At 44.4% G+C, this 20,832-nt stretch overlaps 2 protein-coding genes across 8 annotated transcripts in view; both read left to right on the top strand.

Annotated features, from left to right (window-relative positions):
* The window catches only part of SYT17 (synaptotagmin 17), a 36,338-nt gene extending 34,558 nt beyond the window's left edge, over positions 1-1,780 (top strand). For all 7 annotated transcript variants that reach the window (XM_053364836.1, XM_053364837.1, XM_053364842.1 and 4 more), the window contains one exon: positions 286-1,780. In XM_053364836.1, coding sequence (XP_053220811.1) covers positions 286-482 — 197 coding nt within the window. In that variant the 3' untranslated portion in view covers positions 483-1,780. The remainder of the gene's footprint in view (positions 1-285) is intronic.
* A 6,570-nt stretch (positions 1,781-8,350) lies between these two features.
* Positions 8,351-20,291, top strand: CLEC19A (C-type lectin domain containing 19A). The gene is made up of 5 exons (XM_053364910.1): positions 8,351-9,395; positions 14,336-14,501; positions 15,971-16,064; positions 17,163-17,295; positions 18,380-20,291. Exons 1-5 carry the CDS (start codon positions 9,305-9,307, stop codon positions 18,457-18,459), a joined length of 564 nt encoding a protein of 187 aa, XP_053220885.1. The 5' UTR covers positions 8,351-9,304; the 3' UTR covers positions 18,460-20,291.
* Positions 20,292-20,832: the final 541 nt, after the last annotated feature.

Raw genomic sequence — 20,832 nt, 5'->3', positions numbered from 1 at the left:
ACAGGAAAGAAGGAAGACAATTTCTGGCATGATTTCTGCAGCTCTGCCAGTTCCGTCCACTGCAATCGGAAGTCACTGCTTTCTCTGGGTGCTTTTGGGTGGGATTCAGTCACATAATGTCAAATTCAAGGTTGCGCAGTTATGCTTGCTAGAGAGCTCTCTAGATAATTGTTCCAGTCAAGGAGAGATCTGAGAGTTAGGGTTGGCGTTGCAGCTGCTTTTTCAGTCTTTACTCCCTCACCCCCACCCCATCTTCCTTTCTCCCTGCCTCTCTGTTATCTTCAGTCTTTGGCCACAACATGAAGAGCAGCAACGACTTCATTGGGCGGATTGTGATTGGCCAGTACTCCACAGGCTCTTCGGAATCCAAGCACTGGCGGCGGATGCTGAACTCCCACCGCACAGCTGTGGAGCAGTGGCACACTCTCCGGTCGCGAGCTGAATGCGACCGCGTCTCCCCGGCTTCCCTGGAGGTGACGTGAGGACGCCAATGCTGCTAGCAAGCCACTGAGCAGATCTATACAAGACAAGTCATACACACACACAAACTCACACACACTTGCACATAATCACTATGGAATCCACAGCAACTCTTAATGGCCACTGGCAATGAAAAAAATGGTTGCATTAGCCTCCGTGCTACCTATTATTTCATCCACCCCATTGAGTGTTTTACTCAGGATCACATATCAGCCACTACATCCACATCAGAAGGTGATGCTGTTGTGTAGGACAGTGGAAGCTGCTCAAAGGGTTGTCTGCTAATAGATTTTCAGAAATCCTTTGTTGCCTGCTATGTCATAGTGCGGTGCAGATAGCAGACTGGTTAGCTGCGGAAAAGCTTCATGGTTTCCTCTCCACTACACCATACTCTACATCTCGTGTGAGCAATTGTATCGGAAGGTATCAGATCCTGTGTGTTATCCGTGGTGAATGTGTGGTAGATTACTAGGATGTTGTTTTAGCGGTAGAGTGTATGGTGTAAACACGTCTAAACCCAGTCCTTCCTTTGTCACTGTACTAGCTTAACCAAATCAGATATAACGTGTGCTTCTGTGTCTGGAGCTGTGCCCTCGGGCAGAATGGGATGGAGGCAGTCGTCTCTTTCCTGCTCAATCACACATGCTAGCATTTTGTAAAATGTTGCATCATTCAAGAACCCGCTGGTGTACTGTTATGAAAGCTGTAGTCCACAGCTGGATCACCCTTGAGCAGGCCCCTTAAAGCCGATTGGTTGGAACCCATCACCTGGTTGCAACCTGATCTAAGTTGGGTTGAAATGGTAGCACTACTACCAGAATTGGGGTGTGTGCATGTTTGACTTAAGAGTGGGTCCTGGGTCTGAAAAGGCTGAAGACTCCTGCGTTGAAGTCAACAAAGCTCATTTTGGAGGAGGGAAATTGTGGGTGGCAGCCTAGTTGCAGTGCTAGTTCCAGAAGTGTGCAATGGTCTGGGATGTGTGAGCTACCCAATTTGTTTCCACAGTGCAGGTTCCATGAGTGCAAAGTGCGTGTGGAGTTGTCCTTTCCCTTGGAAGCGGTGGAGGCACGGAGGAGCCAACCACCCAGCAGAGCGAGGTGGGTGCTGAGGGTGCAAGGAGTTGCACCCTGTAGTCTACCTGCCATCCTCAAGGTCAGTGGAGGGTGTTGAAATCAGGTTCAGCCACTGGCCCAATCAGCTTCTGGAAGGAGGCAGGTTCCACTTTGTGCTTTGCCTCACGCAAAACAGCCGTAGTAGGGACTTCTATGTACATGGATCCACCACACTCCCGGCACATCATTAGAATTTTAAAGGCCATGGCTGAACTTGAAAGTGGAGGCATCTGAAGGTTTCAGAGAACTGTTTGTGTCAAATCCCACCCACCCCTCCGCATTTTAAGAACCTTTTGTGGCAACGTTCACAAAAGACCTAATGCCGTGTGAGTTGCATTTACATGTGATAGTCAAGTTGATCTCTCCACACACACCCCTTTGTATTTCAGTGTGTTGAACTGGTCTTGAGTGTAAAGTCAGCAAATGTCTGTGTATTTACCTGCCACATACAGAAAAGGTGTAGGGAAGTAGGTTGAACCTTCTGTAATACTGTAGAGGTCAGGGATGGGGATTGCCCTCCCACCAGATGTCAAAGGGAACAACAACTACCAGACTTTTAGAAGACATCTGAAGGCAGCCCTGTTTAGGGAAGCTTTTAATGTTTGATGCACTACTGTATTTTAATATTTTGGTGGAAGCCGCACAGAGTGGCTGGGGAAGCCCAGCCAGATGGGTGGGTTATAAATAATAAATTATTACTATATAACCTCAGGCTGCACACACCCTCTTGAGTCACAGTGCTCACCTGCCCTGCTTTGCAGCCTCCTATACTTTTGTCTGGCTGGGACATGTCCTCAAACTCTGATAATGCTTCTTGTGTGCCTAGGTGGAGATGAGAGAAAGGTATGAGTGAGTGTGAAGAAACTAGCCCACTGTTCTGTTCACCTTTGCCTTTGCCCTCTCTCTGCCACTGGTCATGTGGCCCCTGGAAGGTCACTCAGAAGGAAACGTGGCCCCTGGTCTGAAAAAGTTGCCCCACCCCTGGAATAGATGACCTGAGCAAATTGAATGTATGTGAGATTGAACACTTGAACAGCTCATTTGCTGGGATCCGCTGTGGGAGAGGGGATTCCTGTGGGATTTCCGAGAGGCATCTGATTGGTCGTTGTGGGAAATGGGAATTTAGGCTAGATGGGCCTTTTGTCTGATACACAGGCCTCTTAACACTCTTGTACAATTACAAAGAGAACCTGTATTGGGACCCCAAAAAGAATATAAATTTGGTTCTTATAAGGTGTAATATTCCTGTATGAAAATTAACTTAGTATATCGCTCTTAACTTTTATAAGTAGTAAAACCTTTTTTAAAAAAAATAATGCACGGAACCATGGCACATGGAGACAGCAATCTGAGCATTTGCTGCAGTATTCATGCAACAGATGTCTGATGTGCCAGCATCCATCATCAAAGCTGGCACGGGCATACTTTACTTTGACAGAAATGTTCGTGTCTGTTGGCTCTTGGGCCCGATGGAGGGGTTTTGGTTCCTCCTTATTTTAAAACTATAGTTTCCCAAAGCGGTGGATGGACGTGACAAGTCAGCAAATTCTGTCGATTTTGTTAGATGCTTCTGTACATTCTCCCCAACCCCAAACATACTGTCTAAGGAGGTATATTTATGGAAAAAATAAAGATCTGTTTATTTGTGTCAAATAAGAATGAAGTGGTGCTCTTTTTAAGCAACTCATCTCAAGAATGATGACCTGTGTTCTGGATGCCCGCACGATATCCCTTTGAGGTAGATTCAGCAGTGAGTTTCTTGGGGCATTGTGGTTATTTGTGCTACAGAATTATAAAATCATAGAATTGTGGGGTTGGAAGGGATACAAGGGTCATCTAGTCAAACCCCCTGATGACCACATTTGTCTCTATGGCAACAGCACTCACTCTTTCAAGAGGCAGGTGATGTGTACCTGGCTGAGCGGCTAAGGCTGTTACCTTGACAAGGAAACTGATGTAGCAGGTTTCCTCTTACAGATTCAACCCACACAGATACAGGATTATTTGATTTGGAAGGGATCATCCAGGCTGACCCCTCCCCCCATTACGTTTATATATTTAAAATATTTCTAGGCCATCTTTTAGGGGCAAACCCTCCTAAGGTAGATTACAAAAGATTTCAAGAATTTAAAAGAGAGAACTACAACCAGTGCTTTTTTCTGGGGGTACACAGGGGTATGCATACTTCTAAACATTTTGTGAATCTTTGCTGTATTTATTTTTCCTGATTTGAACTATAAAATGGTGATTTTCTTGAGTCAAAATGAGAGTACCCCTAAACATTTTTTTAGAAAAAAAGCACTGACTAAAACAAAAAGATCATCATGTTAACTAAAAAACATTTGCAGACCAGCAGTACTATATCAGAAGTCGTCTTCTTTTCTTCTTCTTCTTTGGCGATCACTCGTAGCCGAGTAAGATTGCCTTCCATAAATACGGTTTTAACTATGAGTCCATAAGTGACTGTGGAGGCCAATTCTGGATCCACATGTCCTTCCACAGTGGGGACATTGGTTTCTGGGCTGGAGTTGATCCAAGTGTAGATTTGCCAAGTGTGGCTTCCTCTTAGCACGTTTCTCCCTTGCATCCTGAGTTTGAGTGTCTTCAAAGCCCATGACACTTTTGGTAAAGGCTGTTCTCCAACTGAAGCACTCAGAGGCTGGTGTTTCCCAGTTGTCAGTGTTTATACTACATTTTTTAAGATTTGCCTTGAGACAGTCTTTAAGCCTCTTTTGTTGACCACCAGCTTTACGCTTTCCATTTTTAAGTTCGGAATTAAAGTAGTTGCTTTGGAAGACGATCATCGGGCATCCGCACAACATGACCAGTCCAATGAAGCTGATGTTGAAGTATCATTGCTTCAACACTAGTGATCTTTGCTTCTTCCAGTACACTGATAGTAGTTCGCCTGTCTTCCCAAGTGATGTGTAAAATTTTTCGGAGACACCGTTGATGGAATCTTTCGAGGAGTTGGAGATGGCGTTTATAAGTGGTCCATGTTTCACAAGCATACAGTAAGGTTGGTAGTACAATAGCTTTGTAAACAATCATTTTTGTTTCCCTGCAAAAGCAAACGGGAACTCCAGGTGTTACTGGAGTCCTGCCGCCAATGTGGCCAATGACAGACCCTCCAAGTGTCCCTATTTCCAGGGACAGTCCCGGATTTACATACGCCATCCCCGTTTCTGATTTGATCCCAGAATGTCCCAGTTTTCCTTAGGATGTCCCTATTTTCATTGGACAAATGCATAGCTGGCAAGTGTCCCTTATTTGAAGGGACAGTCCCTTATTCCAGCGCCATGTCCCGCTGCTGTCCCTTATTGATGGATGTCCCTCAAATGATGTCCCTTAAATTTCAAAGGAAGCAGCTCCTCTCCCTCCCTCCCTGCCGGCCAGGGAGGAGGGAGGCTCCAACTGTGTTGCTTGGCTGTATTGCTCACCCAATAAGAAGTCTAAGAACGACTGGGGGGGTGGAGCTTGAATGCCTTGTGTGTGGCTAGTTAATGCAAGCTGAGGGGTTTTTTGAATGCTGGACACCATTTTGTTGCATGTTCTGCTGCAAACTTTGCAGTGCAAAGCCAGGGCGGGGAGCCATCTTAAGTTGAGGCTGCATAGGCCTTGTGGTGCATGTGATTCAGATTCTATTCAGTTGAACCTCTGGTTACAAAATTGGTTGGACAGTGTTCTCGAAGCTACCAGCATGAGTTTGACCAGACTGCAGGAGGACAGGAAGACTGGAGTGCCTGGAACAGGTGAGGCTGCAGGTCCCTTATTTTGGCTGCTGGTCCCTTATTTTCAAGGCTGCTGGTCCCTTATTTTCAAATCTGTAAGTTGACAGCTATGCAAATATTGGAGGGTATGGAGTGGTGCAACCTTTAGAAGCATTTGAAAGCAGCCCTGTCTAGGGAAGTTTTTTTATGTTTAATGTTTTATTATATTTTTATATATGTTGGAAGCCACCCAGAGTGGCTGGGGCAACGCATTCAGATGGGTGGGGTATAAATAATAGAGTTGTTTTTGTTGTTGTTTTGTTGTTGTTATTGAATAGGATGTTCCTGTTTTCATCAGAGAAAATGTTGTAAGGTATGCAATGATCAGGGAAGATGGGAATTGCAATCCTAACACCACCAAGAGGCCACCATATTGACAATCCCTTCACTGAAGGTGGGGCACTTTAGGCCTGGGAGGGTCAAATGCAGCCTTCTGGGCCTCTGTGTTTGGTTCTTGGAAGCCTTGACAGGCCACACTGCTCCCTGGCCCTGCTATCCACTCCAGGTTTTTTTGCCAAGCTGGAATGTGCCTTTGAATGCACCTGCTTGCCTGAGTAGAGATTGGTGAACGTGAAGAAACGAACCTGCTGCTCAAAGGTAATTTTATTGATTATTTATTTCCAGTATTTATAGCCTGCTCTTCATTCAATATTTGCAATCCAAGAACGGGGAACAAAGCGACACAATAGCACACTGTCCAAGTGCACTGATTTTCCAGGGGCAGTGCTGGAATTACGAAAGCCGTTCTGGCTTCTGATTTGATCTTGGAATGTCCCTATTTTCCCTGCCGCTGATTGAAGCTATCGAGTGACCGCACATGTGCAGTGAGGCGATCTTGTAGTTAACTGCCCCTGGTTAAGGTCCCCCCCCCAAAAAAAAGGTTCAAGGGCCTGAAGGTACGAGGCAGTCTTGGTCCTGTACTTGTTGCAGAGTCAAAGAGCCTTGACTCACCTGTCAGTCTCAGTCACCCCTGTAATCCCTTTTTAATAACCACTGTGCATCACACATGTCTTCTAAGGATGTTGTTATAAAGATGGGCTGTTTGGGGACAAAGCTTGATACAGAGAGGCTGTGTTCCTTCACCCAAACCAGAACTGTGAGAGTATATGAGGTGGTGCAGGGATGGGAGCACATTCACGTTTCTTTCTGGCCGCTGCTTGGCGATCTTCGCGTAGCATCTGCGCAGCCATGCAGTGGGGAGAACATTCTGCCTTTAAAGGTCTGTGGCATTGCATGAGCTTGTTCTTCTCCTTTTCATTCCAGTTGGAAGCCTGAGGATTACTGGCCTGGGGGAGCTGTAAATTCCTTCTTGTCCTTGGCAATAGACTCACGCTGGGATCCATCAACCATAGAAAAATCCACAGCGCCTCCCAGCCAAAACAATCTTAATCCAAAGTCTTTTGTTTCATGTTCATCTGTGGCCTTGTTCTTACTGAGATGGCCGACCTATGTCTGAGCTGCAATGTTTCAGGTGGCAGGTGTGGAATAGAAGACTCCTGCTTTTTAAAAATAAAAATAAAAATGAATAAATCCCTGCACAGAGAAAGCTAGTGTATCAAGGAGAAGGGCCATAACCTGACTCTCTTCTTGACAGGCTAGCTTTCTATATTAGGGGAGCAGTAGCAGGGATAATCAACTGATCACTCACTTCCCAAATATAAAAGACCAGCATGTCAAGGAGAAGGGTCTTGGCCTGGCCTACTTCCTGATATGCTTGTTTTCTATATTCAGTGTATAAATAAATATAATAAATCCATTCATTCATGCATGTACGGTATATCAAAAACCAGCTTGTCAGGGACAAGTGCTCTAACTTAGCTTTCTCCCTGATGTGCTAATTTTCTGCATTCAGGGAGTTTTAGTGTGTGTGTGTGTGTGTGTTTAATTATTCACTATTTAGATAACACTCAATTTTTTAAAAAGTGGTTTATATAAAATGTTATAAAATATTTAAAAATAGCAATAAAACAAACCTTAAAAACAGTAGACATAATAAAGTTACACAGTACTTCAGTTTTGTTCAGTGTTTGTATCTATATTGGAATAAAGAACTTGTAACCCACTCCAGGACCTTACATTATAATTTTAAATATAGATAAAATCAACAACTTTAATAAAGCATAGAACTTTGGAGTTTGGAGCAACTCAGATGCCATCTGATCCAACTCCCCTGCAATGCCAGAATCACTGCTAAAGAATCCCTGACAGATGGCCAAATAAAATAATGATACCAAAAATATATGTGTGGATAGGCTCGGCCTCCCCTGAAAATGGTTTAGCTGACATCGAAAATATCACAGCAGAGGCATTTTTAGGGGAGGCTGTGTAATATCAGTGGGGAGGGGAGTTTCAGAGAATACATGCTGCCACACGAAAATATTGATTTCTCACAAGTGTGGAAAACACACATTATGTGGCACTTGTATAACTGCCAGTTCTGCAGATTGAGTGGGCCCATATGGACTGGCAGTTGGGGAGTGGGGTGGGGTCACATGAGTTGCCACTAGACACAGCCACAGTTTGAAGTTTCAGTAGGAAAGATGTTCTAATGTATGTTTAGCACCACAACAACCCTGTGAGGCAGGTTAGGCTGAGAGGCAGGGACTGACCTCCAAGGTCACCCACCAAGTTTCATGGCTGAGTGAGGATTTGAACCCTGGTCTCTCATGTCCTAGTCCAATACTAACCACTAACACCCCACTGGTTCTTGGGTAGTAGGAGCAACTCTGTCAGCCACCTGGCTGCCATTTTGTTTCCTCCCCAATGTCTCCACATTGCCCCATGACTGTGTGTGTGTGTGTGTTCAGAAGGGGGGAGAGGAATGGCGGCCCCCACCCAATGTAGTGGAGAAAACACTGTGCAGAGCAATCCCCTCTACACACACACACACACACACACACACACACACACACCTTGGGGGCTGAGAAAAGGAAAAAGAAATCTCATAAATTTTCGGGGGGGGGGCGGAACCTTTGAAGAAATGCCATCTCTCAGTGTGTGCATCAACATGGGAGAAGTATAAACAGGATTCATCCCCAACTACCACCTGACATGTTAAATTGAGTGCATTGGGCGATTTGTAGGAACACCCCTTACTGGTCTTTTAAAAAATGTAGTATATTGCCACATATCTTTCACTGTGCTGTGTTCCTTCATAGACCTGGCAGTTCTGAGACTTGGAGCTGCCTCCGCCTTTGACAGTCCTGGCAAGTATTTTTTTAAAAGCACCAAGATGGAAAGCTTTTAAAAGAAAGCTTGAAGTGGCTTTATGTTCTAAAATCCAGCACATTGCTTTTTGGAACTGCGAATCGCCTTTGGGATTTACCTCTAAGTCACATAGCAATCATCTTAAGGGGTTGTTAGGTCATTTCTACTGCTGGGTGATGAGGGCAAGTTATTCCATTTTAACCTCAACTTGGTTTTGTCTGGGACACTCTGGGTTGTTGTGTGGCAGTGTGTTAAGGAAGGGGTTCAAGCGCATACAGAATCCGCACCTTTGAGGTGCTCTGTTGCCCTTGCGCAACAGAAATAATCGGACTTCTCGTGGATGACTAATGGGAAGATGCATAAGGACCTTACAAGCAAATGGAGGGTGATTTGATGCAGGCTCATTGTCACAGAACTACCCAGAGACGGATGTGAAATAAAGACTACTTATAGTCCAAACGCCGCACAAGCTTTGCATGAGCAGATGATGCTCAATAATCAGGTCATCTGGAGGAGTGAGAAAGAGTGGCCAGTGGTGTGGGAGGTTAGGCCGTGAGGCGTTCGGCCAGCATCCTGTGCAAATCTTGTTGAAAGTTTGCCCTTACAAGGGAGGGAGTTGTCTACAAAGCCTCTTTGCAGCTGCTCCAGTGACTTCAGTAGCACTACAAAGGGAGGAAAAACACGGAGCAGCCAGTTCTTTGCAGCTTCGTAGAGGAGACTTGCTCTCGACCAGCTATGATATCGAGGTGGAATTTCTGCGCTACTTTCTCTGGGGTGGTGCTCGCCATCCAGGCTTTCCCACACACCAATATTAAAATCAGTCAAGGTGAGTACCCATCTCCGACGATCAAATACTCAAAACTGGGACACCTGAAGCCAAGGTAATTTTGCTTGGGGTTTTAATCAGGTTGAGGTTTAATCTTGGGTCCTAAATATCACTTCTTGGTTTTTGTCTCCCTCCCCCTTTGAGAAAATCCTCTAAATAGAGCTATAGATAGATAGATTCCATTTATATCACAAATTGCATAAACTTTAGAAAATAAAAGATATGCAGAAGGGTAGAATGTTCAGTGACTCCTATGAATTTGCATACATCCAGTCAAAATTTCCTGTGTAGCACAGCAGCTATTGACCCAAACTAACATAAGTGTATCAGAACACTGTAAGCCCACTATATATGTTTGGTAGCAGCCCGTATCTCCTATATTGATCACTGAAATTAATCCGTCTTTACTTAAAGTTATTTTCTCTTAGGTTTTGCTCTCTGAAACTAATAAAGTGAGTTAGTTTGCTGTTGAAACATGGTCCCATATTCTCTCATGCCATTCTTTGATAGATGATCTTTGTTTTTTGTAATTAAGTCAGAAAAGTTGGGATTTATGGGTGGCTTATCAGGAATCAAAAGGCTTTGATGAAAAGGCAACATGGAAAGTTATCGACGAAATTGACAATTTGCTCCAACTTTATCGCTGAATCCAGTTCTGGTGGCAGCCTGTGTTCAGTAGGAATAGGGAAGAAAATTCATTCAGTTTAAAAGCAAACCTATGTACTTTTCAAAACAGTATGCAAACTGAAACTCAGCTAGCTTTTGAAATTCATGCTTCTCTGAATTTTGCAATGCAGTTCTCCAGTCAAATACATATACCAGGTTAATGTGTGCATGAAAATGCCTATATATATATATATATATATATATGCATAATTAATATACCTTAAGAGGCATTCTATTAGAGGAAATCACTTTACAAAATAATATTGGTCATAAATGCATACAAAAATGTGTATATTAGGAGAAATTCACACAAAAATGCTGATCGATTTTCATGAGGATTTTTTAAAATGAAAAAAAAAACTGATGTAGACGTGTAAAGAACTGAAATGAAGATTGGAAACATGACAAACAGCAATAAATAGAAATTGACAGATTCATTCATCCCTAATGTTCAGATAGCATCTTAGCCGTCATTATGGCTCAGCTAAACTGTTGGAGAGTCTGTGGTATACTTATTCACTGTCATTTCATTTCCAGACCACTATTTGTACAAATTATGTGGATTTACTTGATTGCATAATTAAGTTGTTGTGGAACTTCTGTGTTATTGAAATGCCAAGAAATGAGATGATAAAATGATTTATGGGCATTAGGGATTATAGTGTACTTGGTTGTTGTTTTTTAAACTTACTCAGATTAATGGGTTGGATTCAGGCTAAAATAGTTGAACTTAAACCCAATTAAATCAAAGGGATGGCAGTCATGATATTAACTTACCGTATTTTTTGCACCATAACACTCACTTTTTTCCTCCTAGAAAGTAAGGGGAAATGTCTGTGCGTGTTATGGAGCGAATGCTTACAGGTGGCGGGGGGATCTGCTGCAGTTGTGAGCAGAGGATCCATGGTTCCCCTTCCTTCCCTCCTCCGTGGCTCGCTTTGAAACAGCAAAGAGGGAGAAGAGCCGCTGAGTGGGGAGGAGAGAGGGACAGAGAGCCTGCTTCTTTAAAGGAGCAAAGCGGGACAGGAGAGGAGCCGCTTACACGAGTGTAAGTGGCTCCTGTCCGATTGGCTCCTTTATAGCAAGCAGGCTCTCTGTCCTTCTCTCCTCCCCACTCAGCTCGCTAAATAGCATTATTAGCAGCATCCTTCTCCACACACCCCATGCGTGCTCCTTGTCCCTTGAGTGCTTTTCCTTCCCTCCCCACTTAAAACGTGGTTACAAAGCATGGATCCACATGGATCCTCAGGATTTTTGCATTGGGCTACTCCAAACTCACTATCAGATCACATGTCTGTGGCCACAGCATGAACCACAAAAATAATACACCCACTGTTTCGATTAGAATATTTTTTTTCTTGTTTTCCTCCTCTAAAAACTATGTGCATGTTATGGTCTGGTGCGTGTTATAGAGTGAAAAATACGGTAATTTTCACTGAAATGAATGGGAATTAAATACAACTAACTTATTATGGATTCAACTGCTGGGGTGTAAAGTAGAAAAAGGTGAGGAGTTTCTGAGCTCCACTGCAATATAACCAACCTTACTTTGGATGGATTTAGGGATGGAAGGATCTGCTCATTTTGGCTCTCGGTTTCTCATTTTTCCTATCCTAACATTTGCAGCAGTTTGTAATTAAGGAGGAAAAAAACTCCTGGAAATTAATCAGGATTTTATTTCAAATTTTTCCTAATAAACATTTTTCAACCAATTTCTCAGTTTTTGCATTTTTGTAAACATCGTTCAATTGGCGATCTACATTGCAAAATTGGATAAGGGCAAATTTCAAAGGATAGGTGTGTTTCTGTTCTCATGAAATTTTGGAAGTTGTAGATTGAATAGATCTGGCTTCAAATGAGGCCAGAATCAAATTTCTCCCCCATTTCTTCATGCTGTCTGAGAAAGCCATGTGACTGAGGATGGACAGAATTAATTTCACTTTCTTTCGGTGTTTGCACAGTTCAGCCACTGAAGTTGGTGGAACATATTCTAGAGAAAGTGAGTTCATCTGAGCTTCACTGAAATACCATATGATCTCATCTTATGCGGGGGTTTGGTTCTAAGGGTCCTGCATATACATAAAAATAGCATATACCCAAACTCTTGGAGGCGCCCCACAGCTACCAGGAAGACACACACACACACACACACACAGAATCCCCATATTCCCAGAGCCCGCACGCCCAGCACATAAACATACGCATAATAGATATCATTGCTACTTCTTTATTTCCATCAATACCTATTTGTCCTGTTTTTTTATGTGACATGTAAGTGACTGCCTTAACCCATCAAATTTTGCAGACCTTTTTAACCTGCATCAGGGGCGCTTGTTCCTAGTGGCCGAGCCCTTTTGGGCCCCTATATTTTTGGGGTAGGGGCTGCCCCCCGATGTCCCATAAACGTGGAGCTGAGCGCCCGTCCTCCTCCTCGTGCCGCAGAGGGGAAGGAGGTTTGAAGCAGCCTCCTGCCAGTGGCGGCACCAAGAAGAGGCGGAGGAGGAGCTGCTGGCCATTGAGCCATGCGGCCGCCATGTTTGCCTCCACCTCTGGCTCCTCCTGACTTCCTGACGTCATGCGCATGACGTTGGGACATCGCTAGATCACACGTGTGGCGTCGGCCCCCCTCGCCAATCACCCTTACAAGCTGGTGCCTCTGACTATTATATTATTTTCTCCTTTTAAAAATACAGCTAGCAAATAAATCCTGAGGCGAATATGACATCCTTGATTTACCTCAGCCCTGGGAGTTGAAAGCTTACTGGCCGCTCGTCCAAAGACTGGGCCAACGCGGCCATTGGCAACTGAACAGGAAAGGTGCTAATTAGGGGGTTGACCTGCTTCGCCTTCTCTCCTCTTGCACATTTAACCTTAAAATTCTTTCAGGCACCTCTGGTGCACTGGAGCTAATCAAATTAATGTTACCTACTGGGGCAAGTGGTACAGAATTTCAACAAGCTGAATGGTTCAGACAGCTTCATTTTCCATCAGACGATGGGCCGTTTTCTGAAGAGGAATTTGAAGGGGGGAAACCAGCTTGAAAGCTTCGACTGGGGCCTAACTCATCCTTCCAGTAAGGTGTGCAGAACCTTTGGCTGAACTACAACTCCCATCATCCCTGGCCATTGGCTGTGCTTGCTGAGCTGATGGGAGTTGTAGTTTGGCCAGATCTGGAGGACCAAAAGTATCCCCAATCTGCTCTTGATATTTAACACTGAGAATGAACTTTCTGTCTCATGTCTTCGCCACACTCCAGAAACATACCCTTCCTGCTTTTAGTGGTGTCATTCATTGATTGATTGACTGAAATATTTATAGACCACACTTTCATTTTTTTTAAAAAAGACACAGCCAGGCAGTATACAAACTCACCGAAAGATAAATAACAAACATCAATAAACGGCGGGCAATAAAAAGAAATCCACATTGGAAAGACCTGTCTGAATAGCACAGCTTTTTGGAGATGGCTGAAAGAAGGCAGGGATGATTTGTGCTGAATCTGTAGTGGCAGGGAGTTCCACAGGGTAGGTCCTGCCACACTAAAAACTTGGTCTTTAGTTAAAGGCTGACCGAACCTCAGGGGCTAGATGAAACTCTCAATTATCAAGGTAGAACATAAAGAATCAAGAATTCCTTAGGTGCTTTGGATCCCCGTTTATAAAACCATAGAATTGGAAGGGAACATAAGAATTATCTAGTCCAACCCCCTGCAATGCAGGAATCTTTTGCCCAACATGGGACTTGAACCCACAACCCTGAGATTTAAGAGTCTCATGCTCTCTACCAGCTGAGCTACCAAGGTGGGTTAGATCTTTGTGAATTAGCGCAAGAACCAGGAGCCTAGCTTGGTAGCAAACTGGCAATGAGTCAGGGACATTGGGATGGGTGGGGGACACAATTCTGGTCCTTCTTTCCCACGTTAAGAGACATGATGTTGCCTGCTGAAGTGGTATTTGCTAGAGGGGATAGGAGGACAAGGCTGTTTATCCAGCGTGGTGGGTTTTATCTAATCTCCTCTTTTGTGGGCTTCTTTCCACATGCCTCTCCTGAGCACTTCCCCCTCCCAGCTCTGCATTGCCCGCAGCCAATGGTGTCAAGATGCATGGAAATGACAGCTGTTGCTCGTCTCTTTTGACAACCGTTGTTGAGACAGAGGTGGCTTTCCTGACCTTTGTAATCTTCTGGGCTCCCAGGACTGATAGCAAGTGAATCTGACAAGTGGAAGTGTATTGAGATATGTGCCTTTCTAACCTATTTCCTTCCTCTCTCTCTAGCTTTGCCAGAGCCAATTCTCTCTTACTCTTGCCCTCTCTTTTGGACTGAATATGAAGGCTTTTGCTATAGATACTTTCCAATCAATAAAACATGGGCGGAGGCTGACTTGTATTGTGCAGAGTTCTCCATCGGCCTAAAATCAGCCAAATTAGCTTCCATTCACAGGTAAGAATCACGCAATAACGTTGCCCCATTTGCCCTAATGCATCATCCTTCGCTGGTGCCTTGTTGCTGTGGAACACTTGGGATGTGTTCAGAGGATGGAGACAAAAATGGCGAGCGGTTTAGGGACCAAGTCCTGTGAGGGAAAGGTTGAAGGAGTTGGAAATGGTTCGTTTGGAAAAGAAAAAATTGAAAGGTGAGACTATACTATCCTCAGATATCCAGAGGACTGTTGTATAGGCAGAACAAATTTGTTTTCCTGTTGCTCCAGTAGCTTCAAATGACAAGGGAAAGGATTTAGATTAACCTTAGGAAGTACTTCCTGATGGTATGAGCTGTTTGACAGTGGGACAGGCTGCACTGGAAGTTGGTGGATTTTTAGAAGTTTTTAAGCATAGAATGGGGACGTGGATGGCACTGTGGTCTAAACCACTGAGCCTAGGGCTTGCTGATCAGTAGGTTGGCAGTTCGAATCCCTGTGATGGGGTGAGCTCCCGTTGCTCAGTCCCTGCTCCTGCCAACCTAGCAGTTCCAAAGCACATAAAAGTGCAAGTAGATAAATAGGTACTGCTCCGGCAGGAAGGTAAACGGTATTTCCATGTGCTGCTCTGGTTCGCCAGAAGCGGCTTAGTCATGCTGGCCACATGACCCGGAAGCTGTACGCTGGCTCCCTTGGCCAGTAAATTGAGATGAGCACCGCAACCCCAGAGTCGGTCACGACTGGACCTAATGGTCAGGGGTCCCTTTACCTTTAAGCATAGAATGTAGTCCTGACTTCCTGCATCAACTGAGGGTGGGACTACATGAACCTTGAGGTCCCCCTCCTAACTATATGATTCATTGATTACCTGGCAGCAATATCGCTATTTACCCTGGTTAGCCCAAGTCCGTCATGGTTTTTGCGATGCTGTTCTCCAACCAACCCGTGTTTACAGAAATGCACATATCAGGTCAACATGTGCTTAAGATGAATATCTTAGTGAAAATAACCTACAAAGACGCATCATATTAGGAGAAAAGTCTTGCAGAAGTGGCGTGCATAAGTCAAAACAGTGCATAAAAAGTTGTTTATTAGGAGATAGTTGCACTAAAATGCTGAAGACTTTTGAGAGGAATTTGAAATTGCACATTGCTGCAAAAGGCAGAGCGCTGAAATTTGAGGTTAGAAAAATGAGAAGCATAGAGAACTAAAAAGAAAGAGCTAGCACAGCATAGTGGTTAAAGCGTTGGACTAGGACCTGGGGAAGTAAGGGTTTGAATCTGCACTCAACCTTGGGGTGACCTTGGGGGCTCGTCACTGCCTCTCAGCCTAACCTGCCTTGCAGGGTTGCTGTGGGGATTAAATGAGGAGAGGGAGAGCCATATCCGCCACCTTGAGCTCCTTGCAGGAAAGGTGGGGTGTAAATGCAATGAAATAAAGAAATAAGTATTAACAGATCTTTGCATTCCTAATTACATACGACTATTGGCAGCTGGGAAGAGAATGTATTCGTCTACGACCTGGTAAACAGCCGAGTGCCTGGAATACCGACGGATGTTTGGATGGGACTTAATGATCTAAGACAGGTAAGAACCTAACTGTACCAGATGCTGCACCTCTCATCAGGCACATAAAATCAGGCCTGTTTGCAGCCAGGAACAGTGAGGAATGTAGTGGCTTATATTCGGGTATTTTTTCTTTTTTTTCCTCTCCCCCCCCCCCAGTTTTAAAGATGTGGGTGCGGCTTATATTTGGGCCAATACGGTATATTAGGCGAATAGGTTGGTTAAACCTATTGGATTTAATGCAAATTAAGTTAAAATCACAACCACGCCCCATTGATTTAATTGAATTTATCTTCAGCCAATTTAGCCTGGATCCAACCAACTGATTTCAGTACATTAAAAAGTACACGAAGATGACTCATGCCCGCAAATCAGTTTGCCATCTCGTTTCTGGGTTTTTGATAATACAGAAGCCCCATGACGGAAGTCCCACCTGTAATTGATACAGATACTGGTCTCGAAATGAAACAACAGTCATTTATTCGGTCAACAAATATGTACCACACACACTGACAAAGTTGCCTTCTTGGGCAAGGCATTTGCTTTTCAAAACCAATTGTGCAGGTTTGCTGAGCAGCTGTAATGACAGCTGAAATGGTATCTCAAAACCAAGAAGAGGTGATTCTGCTCATTTTGATTTTTCTCCGTTTCTCCATTTTCCAGCCTTAAATTCAGTTCTACACATTTCCACATCTGCTTGTTTTTTAAAAAATCCTCATGAAAATTCACCAGCAATGGAATGTGGGTTTCTCCTAATACATACATTTGTATGTGATTTTTGACCATTTTATTGCAAAGCATTTTCTCCTAATATAATGCAGTTTTTCCACCAATACATGCACGTTTATGCACACTTTGCCACTGTACGTGTGTTTTTGTACCCACGACTTCGCTCGAGAACTGCATTGTCAAAATTCAGAGAAGTTTTGAAAAAATGACCGCTGGTTGGCTTGTGTATCGCTTTGGAAAGCGTTCGCCTTGAAATGCAAACTGAATGGCATTTCTTCTCCATCCCTTGCTCCAAATGCTTCCATCTATGCTGGTTAACAGCAAAGATCGAATATGTGCCATTTCCTGTCTGTTTCCCTAGCACTAACTCCCTGGTGATATATTTGGTAGGAAAGCAATTTTGAATGGACAGATGGCTCCTCATATGACTATAACTACTGGGATGGCAATCAACCAGACGACGGGATCCACTCTAAACCAGAAGATGAAGACTGTGTGCAGATCTGGTACAGATACAGCAGTGGTAGGTGGTACAGTAGATGTATCTCAGAGATGGCCTCTTCCCAGGAGCTGGGGATGCTCAGGCAGGAGAAGAGGCAAGAGGCAATATGATTGCCACCTTCAGATATCTGAGTGGCTGTCACACAAATGATGGAGCAGAGTTGTTGTTTCCTGAGTGCCTCACAACTCAGCAACAGAGCACATGCTTATGAGATGCAAATGTTGTCATGTTGCAGATATGGTGGAAAAAAGCAGAAAGAGAGTCTACCCAGGCAGGGAGCAGGGGCAAATCTACTATGAAACTAATGACTTTAGTCCACATTACTTAAATTTTGGGGGTCTAGTAGACCCAATTTGAGTCGCATGACTCAAATGGGTTGATTTTTTTGCTGTGTATATTTCAGCAATCCCAAAGTTTGCGAATCAGCGGCACAGATGTTGTAAATGTGGAACATTGTGGTAAGTTGGCTGTTCTGCTGTGGCAAATGTATCCTACCCCCACCCCCCTTATTAGCAGAGGTCAAGACCCTAGAGGAATAACCATGAGTTCACAAAAGTACTGAAGCAGATACAAAAGTGGTTATTCAGACCTTGTTGCTGGTTGTGATGGCCCCCCCCCATAACAGTTCAAGCTTCAGGGGCCCCCAAATATAGGTCCACCATTAGCAGCGAGGACCATATATAGCCATGCTCTCTTCCTGTCAGGGCACAAAGGGGAAGTGATCTCACAAAGTTTGACACGAAAGGAAAATGGGAGCTAGAGGGGAGAGGAAAGTGAGCGAATTTCTGTTCTGTTCTTAAGAACAGAACCTGTTCTTAAAGTTAGAAAGTGATTACATTCAAGTCTTGTATTCTCCGTGACATGCTACTTTCCTGTGTGCAGGATTATTATTATTCATATTGGGTACAGTGGAACATTGCCTCTGAGTTTGAGCTAGCAGAAGCTTTGCCTCTTCAATATGCTGCCATTGCTTCCTTCCTTGGAAACTGGGGTTTAAAACTCCGCCCAACACACTCCGTATTTCTCACTCTTTCCCTCTCCCTCTCCCTCCCTCCCTCCCTCCCTCCCTCCCTCCCTCCCCACCCACCCAATTTCTTTTTCATAGCTTTAAGGTCTTGGAATGACAATAGCTGCAGCAGAGAATTTCCATTTGTGTGCAAGATCCCATCCCTGGCTGCTGATTAAGTGTTTGCCCAAAACAAAAGCAACAACTCAACTTCTGTCCAAACAACATGGAATGAAATGGATCTACAACTTTTTTTCTAAGCCTGTCTCCCCATCCCACTGCACCCCGATCTCGTGCCCTCCAGATGTTTTGGACCCCAAATCCCATTGGGGTTGGGAGCCGTAGTTCAAACCGTCTGAAGAGCACTAGATTAGTGGGAGGCTATTCTAAGGCATAATTCTCTCACCTCTAATAAACATATTTCTGTATCTGACTCAATGAAGGCTCCAGCTAGTCATCATGACCAAGTTTGTGTGTGTGTGTGTTTGTATGTTCTGTACCTGGTCAATGCTCAGGGATGATGGGAGCTGGAGTCAAGGAACATCTAGAGGGCCACGGCTGCCCCATATCTGGTGTATTCACTGGGTCCCAGCTGCATCCAGGTAATTTTTTGCAGGGGGTACATTTGCCACCGGTATGCAGTGCAGCTGTCATCAGTGAACAGACTGCATCTTCCGATGCCATTGTTTTTAGATTGTGAGATTGATTATAGCAGGTATGGAGAACCTTTAGCCCTCTGTGTGTGGCTGAACTACAATTCCCATCAGTCACAGCAAGCATGACCAATGGTTGGGGGTGATGGGAGTTGTAGTTCAGCAACATTCCAAGGGCCAAAAGTTCCCCACACTTGGAATTTAGCATCTGGCAGACTCTGCTTTCCAAACCAACTTCAGGTTTAATTTTAAGTGAAGGGTTTGGGTTGTCGTTATTGTTTTGTTTTGTTTTTTTATTAAGGTTTGCTTTCTTGGTTTATGGCCCCAGAACTAGGCAATATGGTACCCTCCACGTGTTGTGGAATACAGTTCCCATCTCTTCTCTTATCATTGGCCATGCTGTTTGGGTGTGCACCACTGTGCCTATTTCTGCCTGAACCTCTTATTTTCTTGGGTAGGGTTTGAACATTTAAATGATGCTGACTACAGCTCCCATCATCCCTGCCCGTTGCTCATGCTTTCCCAGGGCTGATGGGAGTTGTAGTTCGGGAACACCTGGAGGACCAGAGGTTCCCCACATCTTTTTGAATCCCTGGATCTTGCTGAGAAGCACACCACAATCAGATTGTCTCGAGCGACTTTTTCATATTGGGGCCAATGAACGAGTCAGTTTTGAGCCATGGTGGCAGGGTGGGTGGGTGGGAGGGAAACAGAGTAAAAAAGCAAGAGCCCCCATCTCAGTCAGCCCATGTTAAATAGGAAACAGTTCTGTTTTTATGTCTGTGTCGAGATGTTAGACGGAGTGGATGGCAATTAGCACTGGCATGATTATTTCGAGATGAATCAGCGGGCCAAATGGAAAATTGATCAACATCCATATGGTTAGATCAGCCTTCCCTTGTGTAGAAGTGCCGTGTTGTTTCATAGCAGTTTGTTGCACTGCTAATGTCAAGAGCTTTCTGCCCCTCTCGACTCTTGCTGCTGACTCATACTCAGGTGCAGCTGAATGCAGACGCTGAATGGACTTTCTGGGCTGAAGCCCAGTGGTGACATGATGTGTAACCAGGGCTGGGAAATGAAGGAATAGCACGTCCTGTTAGGTAGTAGGAGCAACACTTTTATTTGTTTAGCTAAAAGCCAAAACGGGGAAAAATGGAACCCAACCTCCCCTGTTTAGAGTGTGAATGTTCCACAGAAGCACCCTTATTACGTGATTGCTGCTTCTTTCTCATAATTAAAAGGATCCTTCTTATCTTTCTGCTTGTCTAAAACATAAAAAAGATCAACCTGGTTTAACAGTCACTTAAGACCTTAACCAAACAAGACAATCAACATTAAATGAATGAACTGAAACTTAACGTGTTTTCTGCTGATTTGTGTCTCCAGCTTTTTACTGTTCTGTCTCCTTGCAGTATAACAAAATGCTGTGGTCTACCCTGGGACACTGTTAGGTGCCATTGTCCTTTGAGGTGCCTTTGAGTTCACCAAGGCATACGTTTATTGTTTGAAAGACGCTGTGATTCCTGCATTGCAAGAGGTTGGACTAGATGGCCCTTGTCCCTGCCAACTCTACAATGCTATGATTCGATGTAATCCCAATGGCTTGCAGCCTGAACCTGGCCTTAAACAATGAGAAAGGGAGAGGTCACCTAATGACAACGGGGAAAACTTTGGGTGGCGGGGATATAAGAAGACTGCTTAACCAGACCAATGGCAAATCTGCTCCAGGAGTGGGAAAACCCCATGGTTGGGGGCCAAATGTGGCCCTCTGGGCATTTCTTTCGGGCCCTCAAGACTCTCTCCAGGTAGGGGTGGGAGGACCTGTCAATTTCAGTTCTCTCTGTTTCTCCACATTTCTGCAGCAATCTGCAACAACGGCAACAAATCCTCATGAAAAAT

Source organism: Podarcis raffonei, chromosome 14, assembly GCF_027172205.1.
Source record: "Podarcis raffonei isolate rPodRaf1 chromosome 14, rPodRaf1.pri, whole genome shotgun sequence".
Taxonomy (NCBI): Eukaryota; Metazoa; Chordata; class Lepidosauria; order Squamata; family Lacertidae; genus Podarcis; species Podarcis raffonei.
This window is presented reverse-complemented; position numbering and strand designations above follow the sequence as displayed.

Coding starts and splice junctions, on each gene's coding strand:
- CLEC19A (XM_053364910.1), top strand. CDS start 9,305: ATGATATCGAGGTGGAATTTCTGCGCTACTTTCTCTGGGGTGGTGCTC. Junction 9,396..14,335: donor CAATATTAAAATCAGTCAAG/GTGAGTACCCAT, acceptor CTCTCTCTCTAG/CTTTGCCAGAGCCAATTCTC. Junction 16,065..17,162: donor GACTTAATGATCTAAGACAG/GTAAGAACCTAA, acceptor TATATTTGGTAG/GAAAGCAATTTTGAATGGAC.